This window comes from Eutrigla gurnardus, assembly GCF_963514095.1.
Source record: "Eutrigla gurnardus genome assembly, chromosome: 7".
Classification (NCBI taxonomy): Eukaryota; Metazoa; Chordata; class Actinopteri; order Perciformes; family Triglidae; genus Eutrigla; species Eutrigla gurnardus.
This window is the reverse complement of record NC_139921.1, coordinates 29,074,177-29,095,338: the sequence shown is the minus strand read 5'-3', so window position 1 is coordinate 29,095,338 and position 21,162 is coordinate 29,074,177. Positions and strand designations below refer to the sequence as shown.

The following is a 21,162-nucleotide window of genomic DNA, read 5'->3' as shown; positions in this document are numbered from 1 at the left end:
GCATCAATTCACTGCTTGAAGCCTCAAACACCAAAACATACACACACACACACCAACATACACACAGCAGTTCGCATGTGTGTATGATAATAAACTATTAAATCTATGTATATAAATGTTGATATTTACATTAAAGAAAGAAAGATAGAAAAGACAGAAAGAAAAAAGAAAGACAGACAGAAAGAAAGAAAGAAAAAGACAGACAGACAGACACACACACACACGGGGTCACCGTGTCTGACCTTGAGGTTCTGTCCGTCGAAGGGCAGCGAGCCGCTGACCAGCGTGTACAGGATGACCCCCAGACTCCAGACGTCCACCTCCGGTCCGTCGTACTTCTTCCCCTGGAAGAGCTCCGGCGCGGCGTACGGCGGCGAGCCGCAGAACGTGTCCAGCTTGTTGCCCATGGTGAACTCGTTGCTGAAGCCGAAGTCAGCGATCTTGATGTTCATGTCGGCGTCGAGGAGCAGGTTCTCCGCCTGGAGGCAAAGCACATCAACTGGAGATTAGTGGCAGAATTATTCATGAAGATCATTAAGATATTTCAAGAAAATAATCTGCTTTAATATGGTAACCGTGTAGAATTAATTAACCTGTTTGCCAGTGTGCTGGTTTTACACGGACACGGACTATATCAAAAGGCTAGGAACATCGATGGAGCTATAATTTACTGGTTTTAATCAATTCATTAAAGGAAGAGTTCCACATTTACAAAAATATAAATACAAATAATATATAACTCGTTAATTGGTGCACTTTAGAGGGGCAAGAAAGTAGCTGGAAGTCTTTATGCTAAGCTACGCTAACTGCCTGTAGTTTAGATTTAGCTTACAGACATTAAAGTTTGGGCAAGAAGCACATTTCTCTCTATTACTTTAACACTTGAGGATATGAAATGCCCCGTTATAATTATTCCTAGAGCCTAAAGTGATGTCTTCAAACGGTCCTTTCACCAGCAAACACTTCAGAAACCCAAACACACTCAATTTACAATAATAAAACAAAGAAAAGCAGTAAATCTTCACATTTGAAAAGCCGGATCGATGTAATATTTGGCATGTTTTGACTTAAAGCAACTCGTTAATGCATTTCTCCATCACTGAAACGACTCATTAATAAAAACCGTTAGCATCTCCTTTGTGAATAAAAGTGTGGAAGACGTGGGCGAAGGATTTTAAACATCTGCTCTCATGCAGCTGGAGGCCAAACGCTAATTAGGAAGCTGAAGCAAAGAGAGCAGAAGAAGAAGACGATGATGAAGAAGAGGAAGACATCTTCCCGGGACCCCCAGGACGTAAGCATGACCATGATTAAAGTTAAAAAAACACGTGGATGAATGAGTGGGCGGCCGGTCCGGCGGCGTCGGGGCTCGATCAGCGGGGAAACGTGTTCGCCGTCTGCTTCTCCGCAGTCACCCCTGTGACGCCCTCGTTAAAACACATGTGCATCTCCCTGCTCGTGGATCATTCATGAAGCTCGGCACAGGAAATGAGCTCAGCATCAATATTTATAAGTGGCGTCACGAGACGGCGCTCTACGATGATGCGGTGCGGAACACGTGACACGTTAAGAGACGCCGCCGCCGCCTCCTGATGCGTTTAAAAGAAGAAGAAAAGAAAAAGGTTGTGCAGCTAAGAGGATAAAGTCAGATAAAACGCGGAGTTAACACGAGAGTCATAAAACACGCAAACGCCGACGTCAGCTCGGCGACCTTTCCGTCCAAAAGTGAGTCACGGCTCGTTAGGCTCAAGTGGAGACACGCTGTTGGTTCAAACTTCACTGATAAACAGGAATACGTCTCAACATGTGGAGTAAATTTAGCTCTGCAGGCAAAACGTGCAGAAAACCTCCGACATAAAAGGACCCAAATACTCACAGATCATATTCTGTAAATGTTTCAGCAAATATATCAGCGCTGGGAAGTGGAAATACATAAAACATGTATAAATAAAACGTCACGGTCTGGAAACAACAGCGACGTTGAGCAGATGGCTTTTGTGTTTTTCTCTTTGCAACGTGAATGTATTTATAATGAAACGCTGCATCTAAAAGCAGCAAACAGTAAAAAGAGAGTTAAACACATGGTTTGTTTGTTTGGAGGCGATGACGGAAGCTTCGTACATAATGTTTGCTCACATTCCTGCATTCCATCATCCTTTGTTCTTAAAACTCAAACTGAGTGTTTGAATCATCCTGGAAACGGTGGAGTTTAGTCGGGGGACGAGGTATCGAGCTTTTATAGTCTTCACTGTTATTTGATGACCTCGAATGAATAAAATCCCTTTAGTGTCGAGTTGAATCCCCAATAGTCTGACATTAAAGTGATAATTCTGTAAATTATTTTCCTCAATTCAGCATTAGTTCTATAAATTGACAGAAAATAGAAGATACATATATCAATTGAAATCATCTAAAACACAGATATTCAGTTTAGATACACAGAAAACAAACAAATTCTGTTTAAAGATTTAAATCTGTTTATCGTTGATCTTCTAACCAACAACGTAATGAAAGTTCAACATCTCTGTTCTTTCAGCGATGCTTCCCATCTATATTCAAGATTTATAGTTACTCTTGTTTTTGGATATTTTTGAAAACGACTCCTGTAACAATATTGGAATAACTAAACCTTAATTCATGCCAAAAACCCACGTACGTACAATAAATATTAATAACTGGGCATTGTTCGGCTTCTAAATCGAGGGAACGTTTTTCAATATTCATCTTGGTTTCCTTCATTTCCCAAAAGCCTCCAGAGCACACCATGATGACGTGGCTGCAGTGCATTCTGGGTGATCATTTCCAGCGTCTGTGAACTCACCTTGAGGTCTCTGTGAACGATGTGCTTCTGGTGGCAGTACTGCACCGCCGACACAATCTGCAGGAGGAAGAGGAGGAAGACAAAGCGAGAGGGTTAGAAGGCGTTCTGCTCTCAGACTGTGAGAAAGGATGTGGCGTCGGGCGGATGTCGTCGACAGGAAAGATGAAACCTGACGCAGGTGGTGCAGAAGATCCGTCTCAGTCTAATTAACAGCCGGCTGGAGTGGTGCAGAGAAGCTGTGAGCCATTATCATTAATAAAAAAAGCATTCACTGACGTCCACTCTTCAGATTTACTGCTCTTCTGCATCTTCAGCTCCAGATTAAACTTTCCAGCCTGAACAGATTATTGCAGTACAATCATCCACGTTTGTTTTCTGCTCCATTTTAAAGCTTTATCCAAATCTATAACGCTCTTTGTTGTTAAATGTGGCCCCTATTTATAAGACTTTTACCCATTTTTGGACTCTCAGGAATTCAAGCAGTGAGGAATTTAACAAAAAAAAGGTTCTTTAACCTCTTAAGACCTGGCGTCTAATGTGTGGACATCACATTTTGGGTCGTCTATACCATAATACTTGAATCTGCTTAAACGGGGCCTGATGTCCATATTCATGGACACCTACATCATGTCAAAAGATGATGCTTAGTTTTTATACTCATCGGGTCCCAATAAGCCCAAATAGCAAAGAGCTCAGGTCAGGAGGTTAAGAAATGTCTACAACTTCCAAACCTTCTGACATGAAATAAGTTCTCTCATCGTCACTGATGTCTGGATGTTTCTCATTGAGCTGTCTTTCTGTCCCAGAATCAGGACGGAGGCCGGGGAACCGGTCTGAGGTGGAGCCGGAGAGCAGAGGTGTGAAACCAGAACACTGCAGGGGGAGAAAGCTGGGTACCTGTCTAAATTTAGCCCTGGCCTCTTTTTCCTTCATCCGTCCGTGTGCAACCAGGTAGTCGAACACCTCGCCTGCAGAACAGAGGGAGACAGAGAGGGAGTTAGAGGGCGACCGAGGGAGACAGGAAAAAAGCAAACGGATGAGGAAGTCGAGGCGGACGAGAATAACTTCACAATGAACTTTTTTCTTTTGGGAGCAGCTGGCGTGCACCGTCACCCATGTGCACGGCTGGAGGGTGTTTGTTGACCATATTGAGGCAATCTCAGAAGCCTGAGCCGCTCCTGGAGGCACAAAGCTGCCGCCAAGCCCGGCCCCGGCAGTGGACCCCCGGCCTCGGCCTCAGACCCCCGGCCTCAGCAGCGGACCCTCGGACCCCACACTCCTGCACGCTCGCAGCCGAAACGTGACCACGCTCGCTCGTGTGCCGACTGAACTCCAGTGGCTCACATGCATGTGTGGTTTTTCCCTGAATCCTCGAAAACCCTCCCACTCTCTCGGCTCTGACCTGCAGAGGCGGTCGGTTTGTGCGTTTCTTTTCTGTACATCAGAGCTCCAGAAAAGGAACAGCTCATCGCTGCCCTCTGACTCACCTGCTAACAGCTAAAGGGCAGCAGCAGTGCTGCACACGGGGATCTGGAGCCCAGAAACACCGTTAAAAAGGGAAACAGGAAGTTAATAATAGGTTTCCTAGAGGCATGACAATCCTGAATCATTTTGACACAACTTCCTGAGCCACATTGCCCTGCAGAGTTGCCACAGAGATTGCCCGTTTTAATGCAATTAGTCTCGGATCCAGCACCACATACTACCAACGTGGCCCTCAATAGACGTCTCCAGAAACTTGTGCATTTAGGTCTTAAAATGTTGTTCCGGAGAGTACAAAAACAAACATATACAATGGAGCTTTGAGCTAAATGCTAATGTTAGCATGCTAACGCACCAACATACTGAGCGTGAGCAGGTTCACCACGTTCGGGGAGTTTCTGCATAAAATATGGACTTGTGGTGATGCTGGATGAAAAGTCACAGGATTAAAAGTTATTACAATTCATCCTCCGGGGACCATGAATGTCTGTCCAAGATTTAATAACCAATCCAGCTATTTCAAGGAAGAGGATCAAACACTGCCACTAGAAAAGGAACAATAAAAACATCTATTCAGACCAAGAAAATGTTCTTATCTAATAGGAAGAAAAACAATCTGAATCCCGAAATTGAAAACCGATGACCAACCAAATGAATAATAGTCAAATATTCGGGTCCTACTTGTAAAACCTGCCTCACGATATTTCATCTTGCAGGTTTGCAACATTCCCGTGAGTTCGAGGAGAGATCCATGCAGTCCCGGATCAGACCCGGATCACATGCTCGAGGGTCTGCCTCGAGTTTCTGCTCGAATTCCAGAGAATCGAAGCCAAATATTAGATTTATTTTTCTGGTTCAGATCTAATCTAATTGGCCTCTGATCAGAGTTCCCCAATCTCGTCCGTAATGCGATTTGCTGCTCGGGAGCAGATCCTCACAATTTGTTGTCTGTGCCCCCCCCCCCAAAAAAAATCAATGACAAGATGTGGCTTTTAGGTTTTTAGGTGTCCCACGCAAGCATGACTCTGCATTAAATGAGAAATTACAAGAGGCTTTTTTTTTTTTAAACCACAAGAACGATGACTGGACCTCTCACATTTGAGAGAAAACGTTCCTTTTTTGGTCGTCGTCTTGTTTACTGGCTTATTAAAGATGAAACAGAGACGCTAATCATGTTTTCATCCGGACGCCGCACAACTTCTAAACCAGTTTCTACAAGATTTATGCAAATTCATGAACGTTTCTATGCTTTTCTGGTGAATATCAGGAGACGATGACTCCAATTCTAGAGTTTGGTGCCATTAAACTAGTGCAGCTGTAATTCATAAAACAAACACTAAACCATGTGGATAACTAAGGAAGGTTACGCCCTCCACATCATCGCTCCACGCAAACCGTCATTTATTCACTAAATCTGTTTCCATTACAATTTGTCTTATTTTTATTTACAAATTTGATCCAATTTCTTGCAATATTTTGATAAATTACCCCTGTATAGCCATTTAATTTATGATTTTGTGCAAATTGAACACTAAGCACCTATTTTTAAAGGACTAAACTACATCTTCATCTCTGGTTAAGGTTCAAGCAATTCATTAGGAAACAATGAACCCGTAAAAAATTAAAAACAAAAGTATATTATGTTGTGGAGAAGCTGATTTCATGTTAAAGACTTCCACACGTTCGTGTTCTTCTACATGGCTGAAGGAGACTCTGCAGCTCACAGTGTGTATTAATTATAAATGCACACATTTATCACGTTTTTTTGTGTTGTTAATAAATCATACTTGGGGCGTTGGAAGAAGCACACGGCCGACTGTAGCAGATCATCTGTGCATCGACAACGCAATCACAGGGTTGTTTATTAAAATACATTCTCATTCAGTTAAAGGGGGGTTTAACGGTTTAATGTCCATCATACCTCCGCTGGCGTACTCCATCACCAGGTAGAGCGTCCTCTCCGTCTCAATCACTTCAAAGAGCTTGACTAGAGGGGAGAGAGAGAGAGAGAGAGAGAGAGAGAGAGAGAGAGAGAGAGAGAGAGAGAGAGAGAGAGAGAGAGAGAGAGAGAGAGAGAGATTGTAATAAACTCATGGACACAAATGGGAAAAACGTTTTTCTCAAACAGGCACCTAGAGAGAGAGAGAGGAGGGGGGAAGTGGAGTCACGTGGATCTTACTGTGTGTGTGTGTGTGTGTGTGTGTGTGTGTGTGTGTGTGTGTGTGTGTGTGTGTGTGTGTGTGTGTGTGTGTGTGTGTGTGTGTGTGTCGTGACCATGGAAGTGCAGCATGGAGCTCAGCAACACTGGATCTGGCTGCTGTGTGATGAGCGGCGGAGCGGCTAAATATAGACGAGGTGGGACGGAAGACAATGAGGGAGGGATGGAGAGTCTCAGGCTGGCGAGCGCTTAGCGGCGCCCCCGGTAATTATAAATCACGCTCCTGCCGAGGAAACCATGGAGCGGCGGAGAAAAAGGAAAAAGTAGTGCAGCGAGGAGCGAGGGGGGGAAATCCCGTGTCTGAAAAACACAAACGCACCGTGGCGGCGCTGGTCTGATGCCTGCTTTATGTCTGCATCGTCCAATAAAACCAAACAGACAAAGCTGAAGGGATGAATCAATGAAGCATTGAGGCTATTTGTAAGAAAAAATGCTGAATATTTTAAGTCCAGCTGCTTTCCTTTGTTACACTTTTGACCAAGAAGCTTATTTATTTCATTCAAAGATTATTGTTAAGCATTTCTGCCTTTAGAGGAGGGAGGTTTGTTTGTAGCTTGGATTTATATATTTGTATGTATGCTTCGTAATTTTTCCTTCCATACGTTTGGATTGATAATTGATAACATTGGTGGTGCTGTATATCACTATCACTGTGCCTTTTACTGATAATTATGAATTATTTGGTTCACACACAAACTCACAGGTGTTTAATGGGTTATTCTCCATAACGATCCGACCTTTTGTACTTTTTATATTTACATAATTCTCTATTTGCAACAGGTGTGGTTGCAAATGCATTATGGGTATTTAAGATGCGGACTCTTTTCAGAAGTCTGGTGCTCGAAACTATTCATATTATTATATACAGTATATTTTAAACTTTCCTTTCGGTCTCTGGTCTTGTGTTGTATTATTATTATAAATAACCTAAATATTCGTGAAGTTGTCATGGGAATCGGTGACGTTTTTATAAAATAAATTGTATATATATATATATATATATATATATATATATATATATATATATATATATATATATATATATATATATATATATATATGACATCATCATGTTAAGGGTTGTTATTAAAAAAAATATTATTTTTATGATTTAGTTTCTCAATCTCATCTCTCAATGTTCGGGGCAAAAGATGCAAGAAAGTTTATAAATATATATATATATATATATACACTAAATCATAAAAATAATATATTTTTTTAATAACAACCCTTAACATGATGTCATCATCTCTATCTCACACACACGTCACACACACGTCACACACACACACACACACACACACACACGTCACACACACGTCTGCTAGCACAAAAACAAAATTAAAAATAGGAACTGAAAAAGCTGAAACAGCAGCAGCTTCAGTTAAAACAAGCCGATGAAATCGAGGCCGGCAGCGTGTTGCCGGTTCGTGTGACTGTCCGGTAACATTAAAGGTCAAAGGTGACCGAGCCCTGCAGGTCAAGTGTCCTCCAGCAGATAGAAAGCTCCCACCTGATTTTGTTATATTTGAAATGTAAATGGAAGCTCTCCACAGACGCACCACACACCATCCAAGTTAATGAGATGAAAGTCTTTATATGGAGTCAGATTCACTTACCTATATTGGGATGATTCAAAATCTTCATTATTCTAACTTCCCTGAAGAGCTGGAAGCAAAGAGAGGAAAGGAACGGGTTACTTTGTGTGGAAATCACTACACAAACAAACTATGCTGGACTATTTTCAGTGTGTCAATCTTTAGTATCCCGAGATTAAATATCAATTTGATACCATGATTAAAAACAAAAACAAACAGAAAGCAAATGAATCGCATGGACTTCGACCTACATTTTATTACTGTTTGTGAGCTTTTTGTGAGGAAGTTAAACAGGAAGTTAAATACGATCCCATTTATATTTTTCATGCAAACATGTATTTATTTATCATTAAGTTTCTCACCATCTGATAACATCATGAAAACACTAGAATTGACCTTTGCCCAGTCGTCACGGTTACTCAACGGAGCCTGAACGCACCATAATGTAAATCAATGGCACCTCTCGTTTAAAATGTGCTCTGATGCAGCCGCAATCACTACTCTCTGGTCTTTTATTTATTCTGATTTTATAAAACTCCAGGGAACTATTGTATTTATTTATGTGTGTATTTGTTTGTTCATCTTCATAATAATGCTGCTGATAGCTCCCTGTACTCTTTGTGTTCAGGTCAGAAGTTGAAGAGGTTCTGTGATTTAAACAGTTTCTTTCTGGAATTTCAACAAAGTTTTGTGTGAAGAGTTTGTGCTCTTTGAGTTATCACTCTCCTAGATAATAATAATAATAATAATAATGAAAAGGTATCTGCCCTGAAAAAGGCCCCATGGGTCGACCCCTCGTACATCCCAAAACAACATACAACAAAATTAAGGATTAAACAGCAACTTTTCAAGTAATTATACCACAACAAGTACTTGCTAGTATGCACTCCCTGATTAAATGGCATTTCCGCGTCACAAAGGAATAACTAACGTGTTAGGAAACATCGATTCCTAAACATCAGGTGGCGTGCGTCCGATATTGGCGTCACATTCCTGGTGATGACGAATGTAATCCGGTTCCCCACATCAACGCTGCAGACCATGAGTTCAGGAACACACAAACACTGGAGGCTTGTGCTGCCAACACAAACACATTCGTCCAGGGAGTGTGATCAGTTTCTGTCACCGCCGAACCGTAACCACGACGACCGGATTCCCCGTTTTAAAGTGAGGTGGAGGGGAAGGCGCCCTGATGCCCGTCCCTCCCGCTGTAATTACCGGACGCTCAGTCGACGCACACTCGTTTCCATGGCGACCAGGCAAGCAGATTCGTTTTAGTCTTCTGCTGTGCGAGGCACAAAAAAAAGAAAAAGGAACTGAGTGCTATTTATTATTGATCTGCCATTCACTACACCTCGTCCTCTTCCCTTCCATAAAAACATAATAAAGAATCTATGATTCATGAGGCGGGAGTCGCCACGGCGATGGTTTGCTGACGAACAAAACGGTAAAATACCATCCGGACGAAGAAACACACACAGCAAGACCTCAACATCCAGAGTACTTCAGCTATCAGAGCTCAACATTTGTTCTATTTGATCAAGAAACAAAGAGAAATCTTCACGCCCTGACCATGAAACACTTTACCTGCTTATAATATTAATTATTAAAACGGTGGGTTTTCCGATTGAGTTGTTTCAGCAGCACTATGCAGGATCGTTTTACATCCTCCTCCTTCCCAGCTGTTCCTCTGAATGCTATTTTAATCCATTAATGCATCGACTACCTGCCATGGAGGTTATGTTTTCGATTCAGCAGGATTAACGGAAACACTTCAGGCCTGATTTTTATGAAACCTGTAGCCAGGACAGTTTGTCAATTAAATCTAATTTTATGAATTCAAAACATCAAAATTGGGACGGAGATTTGTCACGACGTTGCTCTCATTGAATCATGGAACAACCGTGATGGCGAGAGAGAGAGAGAGCGAGAGACTGTGACCTAACAGGAAGCGCAAGCTAACCAGGTAACCATCAACTGTGAGCTCCAGATCAGAATAGAAACATAACCATGCTTTATATCGTGATATTTAACTTTGAGATCTCCCTCCAACCAGCTGCCACATTACTAGTCACTGAATCAAAGATGAGATCTTTTTTAAAATTTTTAACAGCTCTATTAATTTATGCTCTTTGCTCATTCATCCTTCTGATTCTCATCTCTTCTTAATAATATATTATGATTAATGCATCGTCTGCAAAGCCCCTTTGACGGCAAAATGACGGCAGTAAAGTGAGACGGGATTCGAACCCACGGCACCTAGAACCCACAGAACCCTACCGGGGAACTCACGTGCCTGCAGTGGATGACCTCATAAAATTATACTTTGCAAATCGGATTCAGTGATTTTAGGTCTGAAACACCAGATTATCATCAGCATACGGTCGTACCATTCAGGAGAAAACACCGTGCTGACTGCTTTTATATAGTAAACAATAAACCCGACAAGTGCATGGAAATACTTCGCCAGGTGTGTCATGGCAGTAAACTCAATCAGTGGGTGATTCACCGCATAACACAAGCATGAGGTGCCGTGAAGATGTCACAATCACAACAATCCGTCTTGTGACCGACACAAAGCACCTTCGAAGGAGACTCACGTCTTCGGTCCTCTAGTGGAAACTACTTTTTCCTGTTCGGCCGTCCGTGATTCCAGACGATCAGAGGCTCGTAAACAGGATCCCGTGGGCCCTCGCACTATTAGATCATCCACTGTTTCTGGTAAACTTCCATCCCATAAGGTCACAGACTCGGAGGTGAGTCACGGCAAATCGGATTATTGCAACATCAGCCAAGAAAGATGGATGTCTTCAACTTTTTTTGTGTTGTAGCAGTAATTGACCCCCGGTGTTTATTTCAGAAAGAAGGGGAAGTTATTTGTTCCCTCTAAAGCTCCGATGGAATCGTTACCATCTGGACAAACCAATCAACCTGAGGGAATAAACACTCTGGTTCAAATTATCTGCTCCAAGTTCATTCTGGATCACACTTTCAACGTTATGAGGCCGCAGATGAAGAGAGACCCCCCCCCCTCTCTCTGTGATCGGCCTGCAGAGTAATTTCAGCACCAAGTTATTAGTTTTCTAATTTCTCTTGCCGGGCTCATTTGATTTCCTGGATCCTAACCTCTAAAATAAATTATATATATATATATATATATATATATACAAAAGCTGTACCTTTTCCTCTCAAATGTATCCTTTCTATGACGCCCTGCTGAGTTTTCTGCCTCCGTGTTTAAAAGACATCCGAGTCTTTTATAACAACCACTTAAAGAAAAGCACAACATCAGCACGGGGAGCAGAGGTTGTTTACATTTAATCCTCCGAGTGTCTCGCTCCCTGCCTGACCTTTGACCCGGATGACAAAGTGACTCTCCGCCAGTCGAATGAGGACAGAGAGGAGAAGAAGGAGAAGAAGGAGAAGGAGGAGAAGGAGGAGAAGGAGGAGAAGAAGTGGAGTGGGAGCTGAGAGCCGGGAGCCGGTAACAGATGTGAATGTCGACTCAGCTCCTCCGAACTATTAAGAACAGAGGCTGAAAATAAACATTTCAGCTTCGGAGGCGATATCCCCCGCTATCAGCCTCTCGCCAATTCTTCCACTTACATAAGAGGCGAGGCCGCAGCGGTGCCGGCTCGGATGCCGGCTCGGATGCCGGATGGCTGTTACCGGCTTACGAGAGAGCAAAATCCCGTGTGAACCATAAAGATTATTCTGCATTCTTACGAAGATTGCTCTCATATCTTCATGTTCAATATGAAGCTGGAAGCAGCAGCTTAGCTTAGCTTAGCTTAGTGACTGGAAACGGAGGGGAACTGCTAGCCTGGCTCTGTCTAACAAAAACCTGCCTATCAACAGCTGCCTATAGAGTCCAGAACGTATGCTAAGCTATTCAGTTGTTGGCTTCACACTGGTATTGATTTTTTTCATCGAAACCTTTTATAATTTCACAAATGTACATCATATCATATGATGATGTAAAGAAAAATGAAGTGTGTTGAACTTGTATCTGTATGAAGTATGAATATTTCTTTTAAAAAGTAAAGAAAAATATCCTTCAATAAAAAATAAAGTAACGTGAGTGACCCTTGTAGTGACTATTGATTAAAATAAACCATAAATCTGACCAATGCCAGATTTCCTACAACTCTGAATATCCATCTCATGCACCAAAGAAAGGAAGAAAAAAAGCCACCAGAAAGCGAGCCTATAAATAGAAACGTGTGACAGGAATGGGAGCATTTAAAGTGCCAATCATGTAAAAGTACAAGAAAAAAATATATATTGAGAAGTAGTTTCTTTTTTCAAGCTTGTTCCAGTTCCTTAAAATAAACATTAAAAAGAAATCTAAATCCCTGGCGAGCAGCAGGAAAAATAACCTGACAGATTCCTAAACCCTCTTTGTTGTTTCTTCTTCTACGCTGTGACAAAGCAGTAACCTAAAAACAACACGGTCCGCAGACAAAAGCCCGCCGCTTTGTGTTTTCCGTGGAGCGGCGCTGTCATGACTCAGTGTTTTTCTGTCGGGGCGTCGTGTCACCGCCGCCGCCAAAGGGCCCGGGCCTCTGAGGTACAAAGGCCAGAATCAATGAGAGCTTTTGGAAAGCCTGATGGAAAACCACTCGCGGGTCGGAGAGGGACGAGGGGAGAGAGGCGGGCGATGGGTGGCGGCTGGACATCAACACATCATCGCCGCGGCAACAGCAGCAGCAGCCTCCATCGCCGCCACGCTCCGCCCCGTGCCCTCGCCATGGTCTGACAGGCAACAAAAAAGCCGAGCCACAGAGTCGATATCTCTCTGACTTCCCAGAAACCACTTCCAGTCCGAGAGACGGAGCCAATATGATCAAACGCTTCCACATCACCCTTTACTAATGAGTGTACACACATAAAACCTTATTTAAGAGACGGAGAGAGAAACAGGGTCACGGTCAGCTCACTGACTTCAAGTGAAACTGCTTCACACAAACAAAAAGCAGCATTCTCTGAGAATTAGCACTTTAAAAGCAAACCGCTTCCTGATTTGGTCGATTTAACAAGGCAAACAAAACTGTCGCTCCCAGTTGCATGACAACCGGGAAAAGTTTCTCTCGGAGGCCAATAAATGTTCATAAATAAAAAAAACCCTCACACAGTTTTACGCAAAACGCGATCAAACATAAATCTTAGAGAAGCTTTTAAAAAAGTGCCCTCAATACTTTAAATGTTGCTTTTTTCACTGAATAGAAACGATTAAACACAAAGTGTGACGACTTTAATGGAAGTTAAAAGGTGTGAACCTGCTGACGGATGCAGATCTTCCTCGTTAAGCCTCGCGGTCCATTTTTTTTTTTTTAAACAAACTACCGTCCAGAGAGGGAGCTGAAGAGTCCCACTAAAAGCTATAAAAGCTCTTCGCTCTACATGGAGAATACACGCTCAGTCCCAGCATGCACTGCTTCCCATTTACACAATTAATACTCAATCTGTCGTGCTTCATGAATTCATAAACGAACTCTGCCTCAGTGTGAGGAGAGGAGAGCTGCAGGGAGGGAGAGGGAGATAAATTACCTTCTGAAGGCTGTTTGGGTTCAGCTGCGTCTTGTCAATTATCTTAATTGCCACCTGCGGAGAGAGAAAAAAAACAACAGAATTGAAAGTGAGTTAAACAGGACGCAACAGCAGAGGAAGTGTGAAAAAGAGGAAGTGGACGATGAAAAATCGATCAAGAGGCAAAGAGGCAACCGCACAGGAAGCTGAATGCATCTCACGGTTTAGAAAGACTTCATGGCAACAAAGCAGTTTAACTTTCCTCCTCGAGGAAATAAATACACCAAATATACCGCCAAATAATTCAGGGTGGAATCGTGAGGGGATCGAGGAGGGAAGGAGCACCGTTTTGTATAAAAAGAAGAAGCTTTCTCTTTGTGCTCATCAATTATGAACCAGTCAAATGCTCGGCTCCCCAAAAAAACATCCATTACTGCCAACGAGGGTTAGAGCATCGCTGGGAATGTACCACCCGGACTCAAAACAATGACTTCTATATAATGTGCTGTACATTTACTTAAAGGACCATACCATGTTATTCTGATTCTCCCATTTTAACCTCCGTTCATGTTGAAATGCATCGATATCAAGATTCAATGTAGAGAAGAAGAAACAACTTCCCAACACTCCCAGTATGAATGTGAGGAAGACATACTGGGAGAGACTGCTGAGTCATATCAGTATGAGTTCTAGCTTTCAGCCAATAGTTGACCTCCGTTATAATTTGGCCCCGCCCTCTCAGCTGTCAATCACAACAGAGCCGCTGAGCTGAATGTTATTACGCGTCGGAAAATAGTTCCTTACAAGAAGTGGATTTCTAACTGGAATTTGAGCTTGAAGGAGGATTTAAACGGTGAGTTTTGACAAACATCTCTAACAATCATCTACAAAATAAAGCAATTTGGGTAAACATGGTAGAGGTTTATGTAAACTAGGTGGTTGATGATTCAGTCACACTGGTTTGGTCCTTTAAACCTTAAATGCCATTCAAACACAAGGAGACGTGCTTTAAAAGAAAACAGCATTGAACCAGGAACCATCTGATCAAAGAATAAACAAACAATGTTATGGATCCGACAGGAAATGAAAACTGGATATTGGTCCAGCAGAGAAATCCCCCAGAGGACTTTCACCTTGTCTGAACCACAAGAATGTTCTTCACCATAATTCAAATTCAGCAGCTGAACAGTGGAAGCGTGGCGGCGTCTCACCTCTCTGCCGGTGAGGATGTGTCGGGCCAGTTTGACCTTGGCGAAGTTGCCCTTCCCGATGGTTTTGAGCAGCCGGTAGTTGCCGACGTGCGGTTGCTGCGGCTCCTCGGAGCTGCGGGATCGAACGCCGGTCCGGGCCGAGCGCGTGCCGGCCTCCTGGCGTCCATTACTGTGAGACGTGTGCTGTGGAGGGAGGAGAGGGGGGGGGGGGGAGGTTACTTCAGAGGAACAGCCATTATGAAGCCGTGCTCGCTGTGAAACATCTCCGTGACTCATGTTGACCCAGTGTGACGTTTCCACTTCGACTCTGCAGGAAATAAACGGCCGGTATTTATAGTTCTGCATCCAGACGAGGAACGCTTCTCTTCCACGTTTCCCCACATTTCATCAGCTAAATATCAATGTATGACATTAATATGAACGTTAAATCCATGCTAAACATTTTCTATTCTTTTAATTGGCGGTTTTATGCCCGTTTTCCTTCTTTTTTTTATCTTCTTCTTTGAATCTTTGTGTTTTGAAATGTGATATAAAACAACCTCGCCTTTCCCTGGATGATTATTGTTTAACCGTTTCATAATTTGGTCGATGAAATGTCAGAAATAATGAAAAGAATCCATCACAAGCTTGTTTTACCAAAACAACCACAAAAAGCACAAAATCCTCAAATAAAAAAAATCAAACCTGGATCCAGTTTTTCACATTATCTTCTCATAATTATGACCAATATTGTTACTAATTAATAAACTATTGGTGGTCTAATTGCTTCAGCTCTAAAAGAAAAGATCCCTATATGCAACTAAATCATCAGACTTCTATACATAGTTTTATTTGTATGAATTTAAAAATCATACTGAAGACAAACTGATTATCAATAAATCATTAAAAACAATAACAGTCACACCGTTTTCAGCAAACTGTGTTCAAAAAGGGACAAACGTAAATCTTTGAAAGGTTCCATAAATACTTAAATTGACCATTTTAACAGAAATGATTAATCACAAACTAAATCCATTCAGTCAAAAAAAACCTTTAGTCTATTTACGTTGATTGAAGACTCTGAAGGACTCTGACTAACAGATTTCAACACTATAGTTTTACTACTTTTATCGAAGTATAAGGTCTGAACTCTTCTTCTACCGCTGACAGATACAATCTTTTTTTTAAGCCTAAATTAAAGGACATTTCTGCAGTTTTTCTCATTAAAATCAGCTGAAATGTTCCTTCCCAGAATGCACTGAAAAGACAGCCGTTGGCGCCCACATATGACTGAAGGTCAACTAACAAACAGCGGACCTGAAAACCAAACATGACCAGATTGTGGAGACGTCATGCGTGTTCGGCTCGAGGCTTCTCGTCCTGCAGGTTAGCCGCCGTAAAGTTCCATGCATTTTTCTTTTCGCATCATAATTCATGACCGCATTTTTAAAATATCTTCGCCTAAAGACAACGGGATGTACAGCAGGGCGTGAAGGTTTTAAAAGGGTTGTTGTAACGTTTAAAAAGGGTCAATCCATAACAGTCCGGCTCCAACGCTGTTACGACACCACTGTTCTGATTTTACACCCAGAAAACGGTTCAGCAGAGTTAATAAACCAGCAGACGGGAATTCATCTCCTTAAACAACATTTACACTTTTTTAAACATATATGTGAGTGCGTTGCTCCCTTTTCTCAAGTGTTTCACGTCATTACTGTTTTTTTAACGAGAACATATTTCTTGTACTTTTTTGTAAAAAAGAAGATATTGAAAACACACTAAATGTTGAGAAAACCCACTGGAGTCTGGTGCCGCTTTTAACATAATAGATAAACTGCTCAGTAGTGGATGAAGTCTGGTGTCGTGGTTCTCTGGCAGCACATTGATTGTTTTTTTGGAGGGGGGCTTTAAAAGCACCCCCCTCCCCCCCTCTTGTGTCCCAATAGCTAAAAAAAAACAAATTTGATAGATACTCGGTGTGGCTTTAGTATCGACTGTCCGACCGATGCCTCATTAACAGTGGCTGTGCCCTCTGCCCATCCCCACCCTGACTGACCCCATTCACCCTGCAGACAATGAACTGGACTGTGGTAAAAGTGAGGGAGGGGGGGGGGGGGGGGGAGGATAACCGGAGTCTGACTTTTCGTGCAAAACCTGGAATTTTATAGAAATGCCAGACCGGAGAACATCATCTCCACTTTATGTCGTCACTCCTAAAGCAGGCAGCTGATCCACAACTCATTCTATGAGATATCACGCAGGTATTACAGCTTAAATGAGGCGTCTTTAAAGACAGCCGCAGATATAAAAGTTTCTACTCACTCCCAATAAACTTTAAATGATGATATAAAATGCCATAACCCACCAGTAAGGTCACTTTAAAACTCTCTGCTTAGCAGCTCACACACTTTAAGTCACTAAAGGAATATTTTAGGCCTCCTACAGTGATAGCAGGGGGAGATAAAAATAGGAGAAGGTCACTGTTGAATACCACAGACAGCCAAAAAAAAAAAAAAAAGCCTGTGGGACATATTCAACCCTCCCTCCCTCCCTCCAACATGTCATCTTCTAATCATAATAGGACACAGAAATATCTTCAGTTTAAAAGAAAACACCCATTTCCATTTTTTTCCTTTGCTGGCTAACAACTACTTCCTGTAAGAATAAAGAGAAAGAAGTTTAATTGGAAGCCTTCTTTTTGGAGGGTTACTCACGAGGCTGCGGTGTCTCCTGGCTGCCTGCGAGCCCGTCATGTTTCAACAGGAACACACTGATGATGCCCATAGAGATTCCCACTACACCAGACTGTTCCCAGCTCAGAGGCCCAGATAACCACAGAGAGACGGCAGGGTGGGGAACTGATCCCAGTCAAACCTGCTACCAGGCAGACGCAAGCCGAAACTGGAAACCACCACGCTGGCCTTTCACAGTAAAAGCTTTTTGTGGGTTAGAGGTTGTGTACAAAATAGTTTGTTTGCTAACTTAAATATACAAAACGTAAAACAATAAATACATGACGTATTAGTATATATTTAGTTTGAAGTAGCTACCCACTTATATATAATGATATAAGAAATCAAAGTGATGCATTCATGTATCGAAGATTATATTCCAGTGATGTAAAATGTATTATTCTTTGACTTTTGATAATTTAAGTATATTTTTAGTATTGATAGTAATTTGTAACAGTATTTCTACACCGCCGTATGGCTACTTTTACTTCAATAAAAGATCTGACTACTTCTTCCGCCCCTGACGCTGCATACTTAATGTACAGCATACTGCCTACTAAATGTGTGTAGGTATATATAATTATGTTATAATTATATATATATATATATTTTTTTTTTAAAGTTTTTGGGTAAATGTGTTTTCCACTTTACATAAGCGAGCTTGCGCGCCTCTACTCTTAACTAGCCATCATTCACAATTATTCTATTCTGTTGTAAGTGAATAGGCAATCGGTTTACTCAGAAAGTCGGTGGAAAGTTAGTGTGGAGCCTGATCTTTAGTCTGCATGGATTATACAACCTCTTCTGTTGATGCGTGGGCTTTAATTTGTACTCTTTGATGTGTTTATTGAATTAATAGTAATTTCTTCTGTGGATTTCCAGTACGGAAATGGCTAGAGTCGTCACATTTTGAGCGACTGAATCGGCCTTATTTCCCCCACACGGATCAATGAAACGTCCCCACATCTTATCGCCCTCTGTGCTCTTGTTAGTGTGGGATAAGTCTTATCTCCAGGTGAGTCCACGACGCTACCGTGATGACTCGTGAGATTCTGATAAAAAAAAAAAAATGCTTATTTCAGCATCTCAATTGTATAGATTTTCTGCTCTTCTCTGTTTTACAAAGATTTTAATTCAATATATTTAGTTTTTGGACAGTAGGGACCAAAAAAAACATCACTTTGGACTCTGAAACTTGACTTTTTCCTGACACCTTACTGCTTAAATAGTTAGTTTAATGTATTGACAGCAAGAACTAACCTAGTCCATCGCCAATACATTAATCTGTAACAGTTTTAATGATCAGTTGTATGTATGTACTTGTTTATTGTACATACAAATTGTACTTGTTATTTGTAAAACAAATAATTGAGTTTTTGAAATTTGAAGACAACACTTGGGGATGCTAAATGTGACAGGATGTTTGTCATACAATCTAGTACAATTCATTTTTTTTCTACAGAAAATTAATGAGCTCTAACTTAAGTGTGTCAAACTATTATTTGAGTCATTTATAAAGTAACAATGATTATCATCTTAAAGTTACAGCTTTACGACTATGAGGATTTCTATCGTTGTTTGAATACATTCAAGGTTTTTGACAATTTTTCCAGAAATCTGGCACTTTTAAATAATATATTGCCTGATAATGAAAATAAAAGTTGGCATAATGGAATTAATACGGACAGATTATGAAAATAACCATCCCTGTTATGTGTTGGTGTTTTTAGCCAGATATAAATAGACTTAAAATTTATAATTTTCATTTTCTGTATGTTTAAAAAGCTAAAAAAACAACAATTCTCTACTGTACTATGTAACAAACTGGAGATTAGTTTCATTTTGAAAATCCTAACCGGAAGCTACGTTGTCGCTAACTAGACAACGCTCTCTCTGTTGGTCACGAGGAGGCGGGACTACTGAGAAGGAGTGAGGGAAGCTGAACGGCTGAAGCCTCCGAGTGACAGCTGGGAGAGCCAATAGCGAGCCCGGACCGAAACTACTGTTGCCTGCCAGAACCAGCAGGCAAAGTACTGTAGTTTTGTTCGCGGTTGGGCCTAAATATCCCCGACTAACGTCCAAATTATCCCATTTAAAACTCGGCACTAAAATATATTTCGCTTGTAAGTACACCGCCAACAGAAACGCTGGATGAAACTGAAAAAAGGCGTGTTTTCATGTAGAGGATACGCTTGTTTACGGTTTGCTAACAAAGTGTGAAACAATTAGCTGTATCATCCAGTCCACTAATGCAACATAATCAGACACAATTACAAAACGCAGCTCCTTATGGAAGCGTTTTAATCATATTTTACAGCAACAACCCGTTAAACAAGCGTTCATACTCACACTTTCCGTCACCTTCTCGTTGACCGTAGGCAAAGGAGTTTTTGTTGACATATTGTTTTGTATTCGTCCTTAAATCCACCAGTCACCGTGTCCCGTCCTCCAAAAACAAACAAAAAACAAATCCAAGGACAAACCGGGGAAGATTATTGCTTTGCTTTGCAGCTCTGCTCTCCGGGGGGAAACAGTCTCAGCATGGATCGTGACAATTCTCAAAACCAAACCGGACGTGTTGCGAGTCGAGCACCTGAACTGTTTATGGGACCTAAAATAAAAATAAAAATCCCTCGCGAGAAAAAAAAAAGCATACTAATCTCACGTTCGCGTATCTTACATGGCGCGTACGCACCGCTCATGGACCTGCGTTTAACTCAAATCAGTGTCCGTCTGTCCGCTTGGGGTTCGAGTCAGTGAAGCTAACTAAACTAACGTTAAAGGCGCTGTCGGTCGCCGCTTCAAACACACACACAGAAAAAGGCTTTTTCCTTTTTGTCCACAACTGTTTAAAAAGAAGTCATGGCGTCGATTGTCGCCGGTCGACGTTCCGCGGAGGGGTTCGGGAGGTTTTGGTGGCTGAAATACTCGCCGTCGACTCGGGTTTCTCCCATCTCCGACGGCCCAAAGTGAAGCTGGTCTGTCCGTTTTAGGTGGGACCAAAATGGCTACTCAGCGGCTGGGCAGGATTAGGCTGCCTTCACGGACCCCTCCCCGGCTCCGACGTCAGAGTGTCGCCGTGTGCACACACACAAACAACCGACTGTTATTTTCATTAGCAAAAAAGTGGTGGAAGTTCTCAGCGGTGGGGGGATGTAAAATACTTACGTTACTGTACTCAAGTAGAATTTTCAGGTAATTGTACTTTACTTGAGTACTTATTTTTCTGACAACTTTTTCTCCTCTACATTTTAAAACTTATATCGTTCCACTCTTCACATTTTCAGGCATTTGAGGGGATTTATTTTATTACTAATTATTATAAATCCAACGCAAGGGTCAGTAGAATATCCTTCATAGAGATACTTTTTTTACTTTTAATACTTTTTGTCCTTCAAAGTGATACTTTTTCACTTTAAACTTTGAGTAAATGTTTGTCCTTCAATGTGATACTTTTTACATCATATTTGATATTGTGAGTACATTTTTGTCCTCCAAAGTGATAATTATAAATTCTATACATTTCAGAGTCTGTACTTTTCCCACTTTTACTAGAGTAAGTACTTTAGTTACTTTGAGATTTTGATGAAAC

At 41.7% G+C, this 21,162-nt stretch overlaps 1 protein-coding gene across 31 annotated transcripts in view; it reads right to left on the bottom strand.

The window, feature by feature from the left end:
• The window catches only part of mark3a (MAP/microtubule affinity-regulating kinase 3a), a 40,100-nt gene extending 19,519 nt beyond the window's left edge, over positions 1-20,581 (bottom strand). For 7 of the 31 annotated variants that reach the window (XM_084012578.1, XM_084012603.1, XM_084012604.1 and 4 more), the window contains exons 1-8: positions 19,920-20,579; positions 14,860-15,042; positions 13,670-13,723; positions 8,141-8,189; positions 6,225-6,290; positions 3,719-3,789; positions 2,822-2,878; positions 243-479 (exon numbers count right to left, since the gene is read on the bottom strand). In XM_084012578.1, coding sequence (XP_083868704.1) covers positions 243-479; positions 2,822-2,878; positions 3,719-3,789; positions 6,225-6,290; positions 8,141-8,189; positions 13,670-13,723; positions 14,860-15,042; positions 19,920-19,970 — 768 coding nt within the window. In that variant the 5' untranslated portion in view covers positions 19,971-20,579. Of the gene's footprint in view, positions 1-242; positions 480-2,821; positions 2,879-3,718; positions 3,790-6,224; positions 6,291-8,140; positions 8,190-13,669; positions 13,724-14,859; positions 15,043-19,919 lie in introns of all 31 variants that reach the window. The other 24 variants (XM_084012605.1, XM_084012585.1, XM_084012590.1 and 21 more) reach the window with 6 other exon arrangements.
• Between the last annotated feature and the right edge of the window lie 581 nt (positions 20,582-21,162).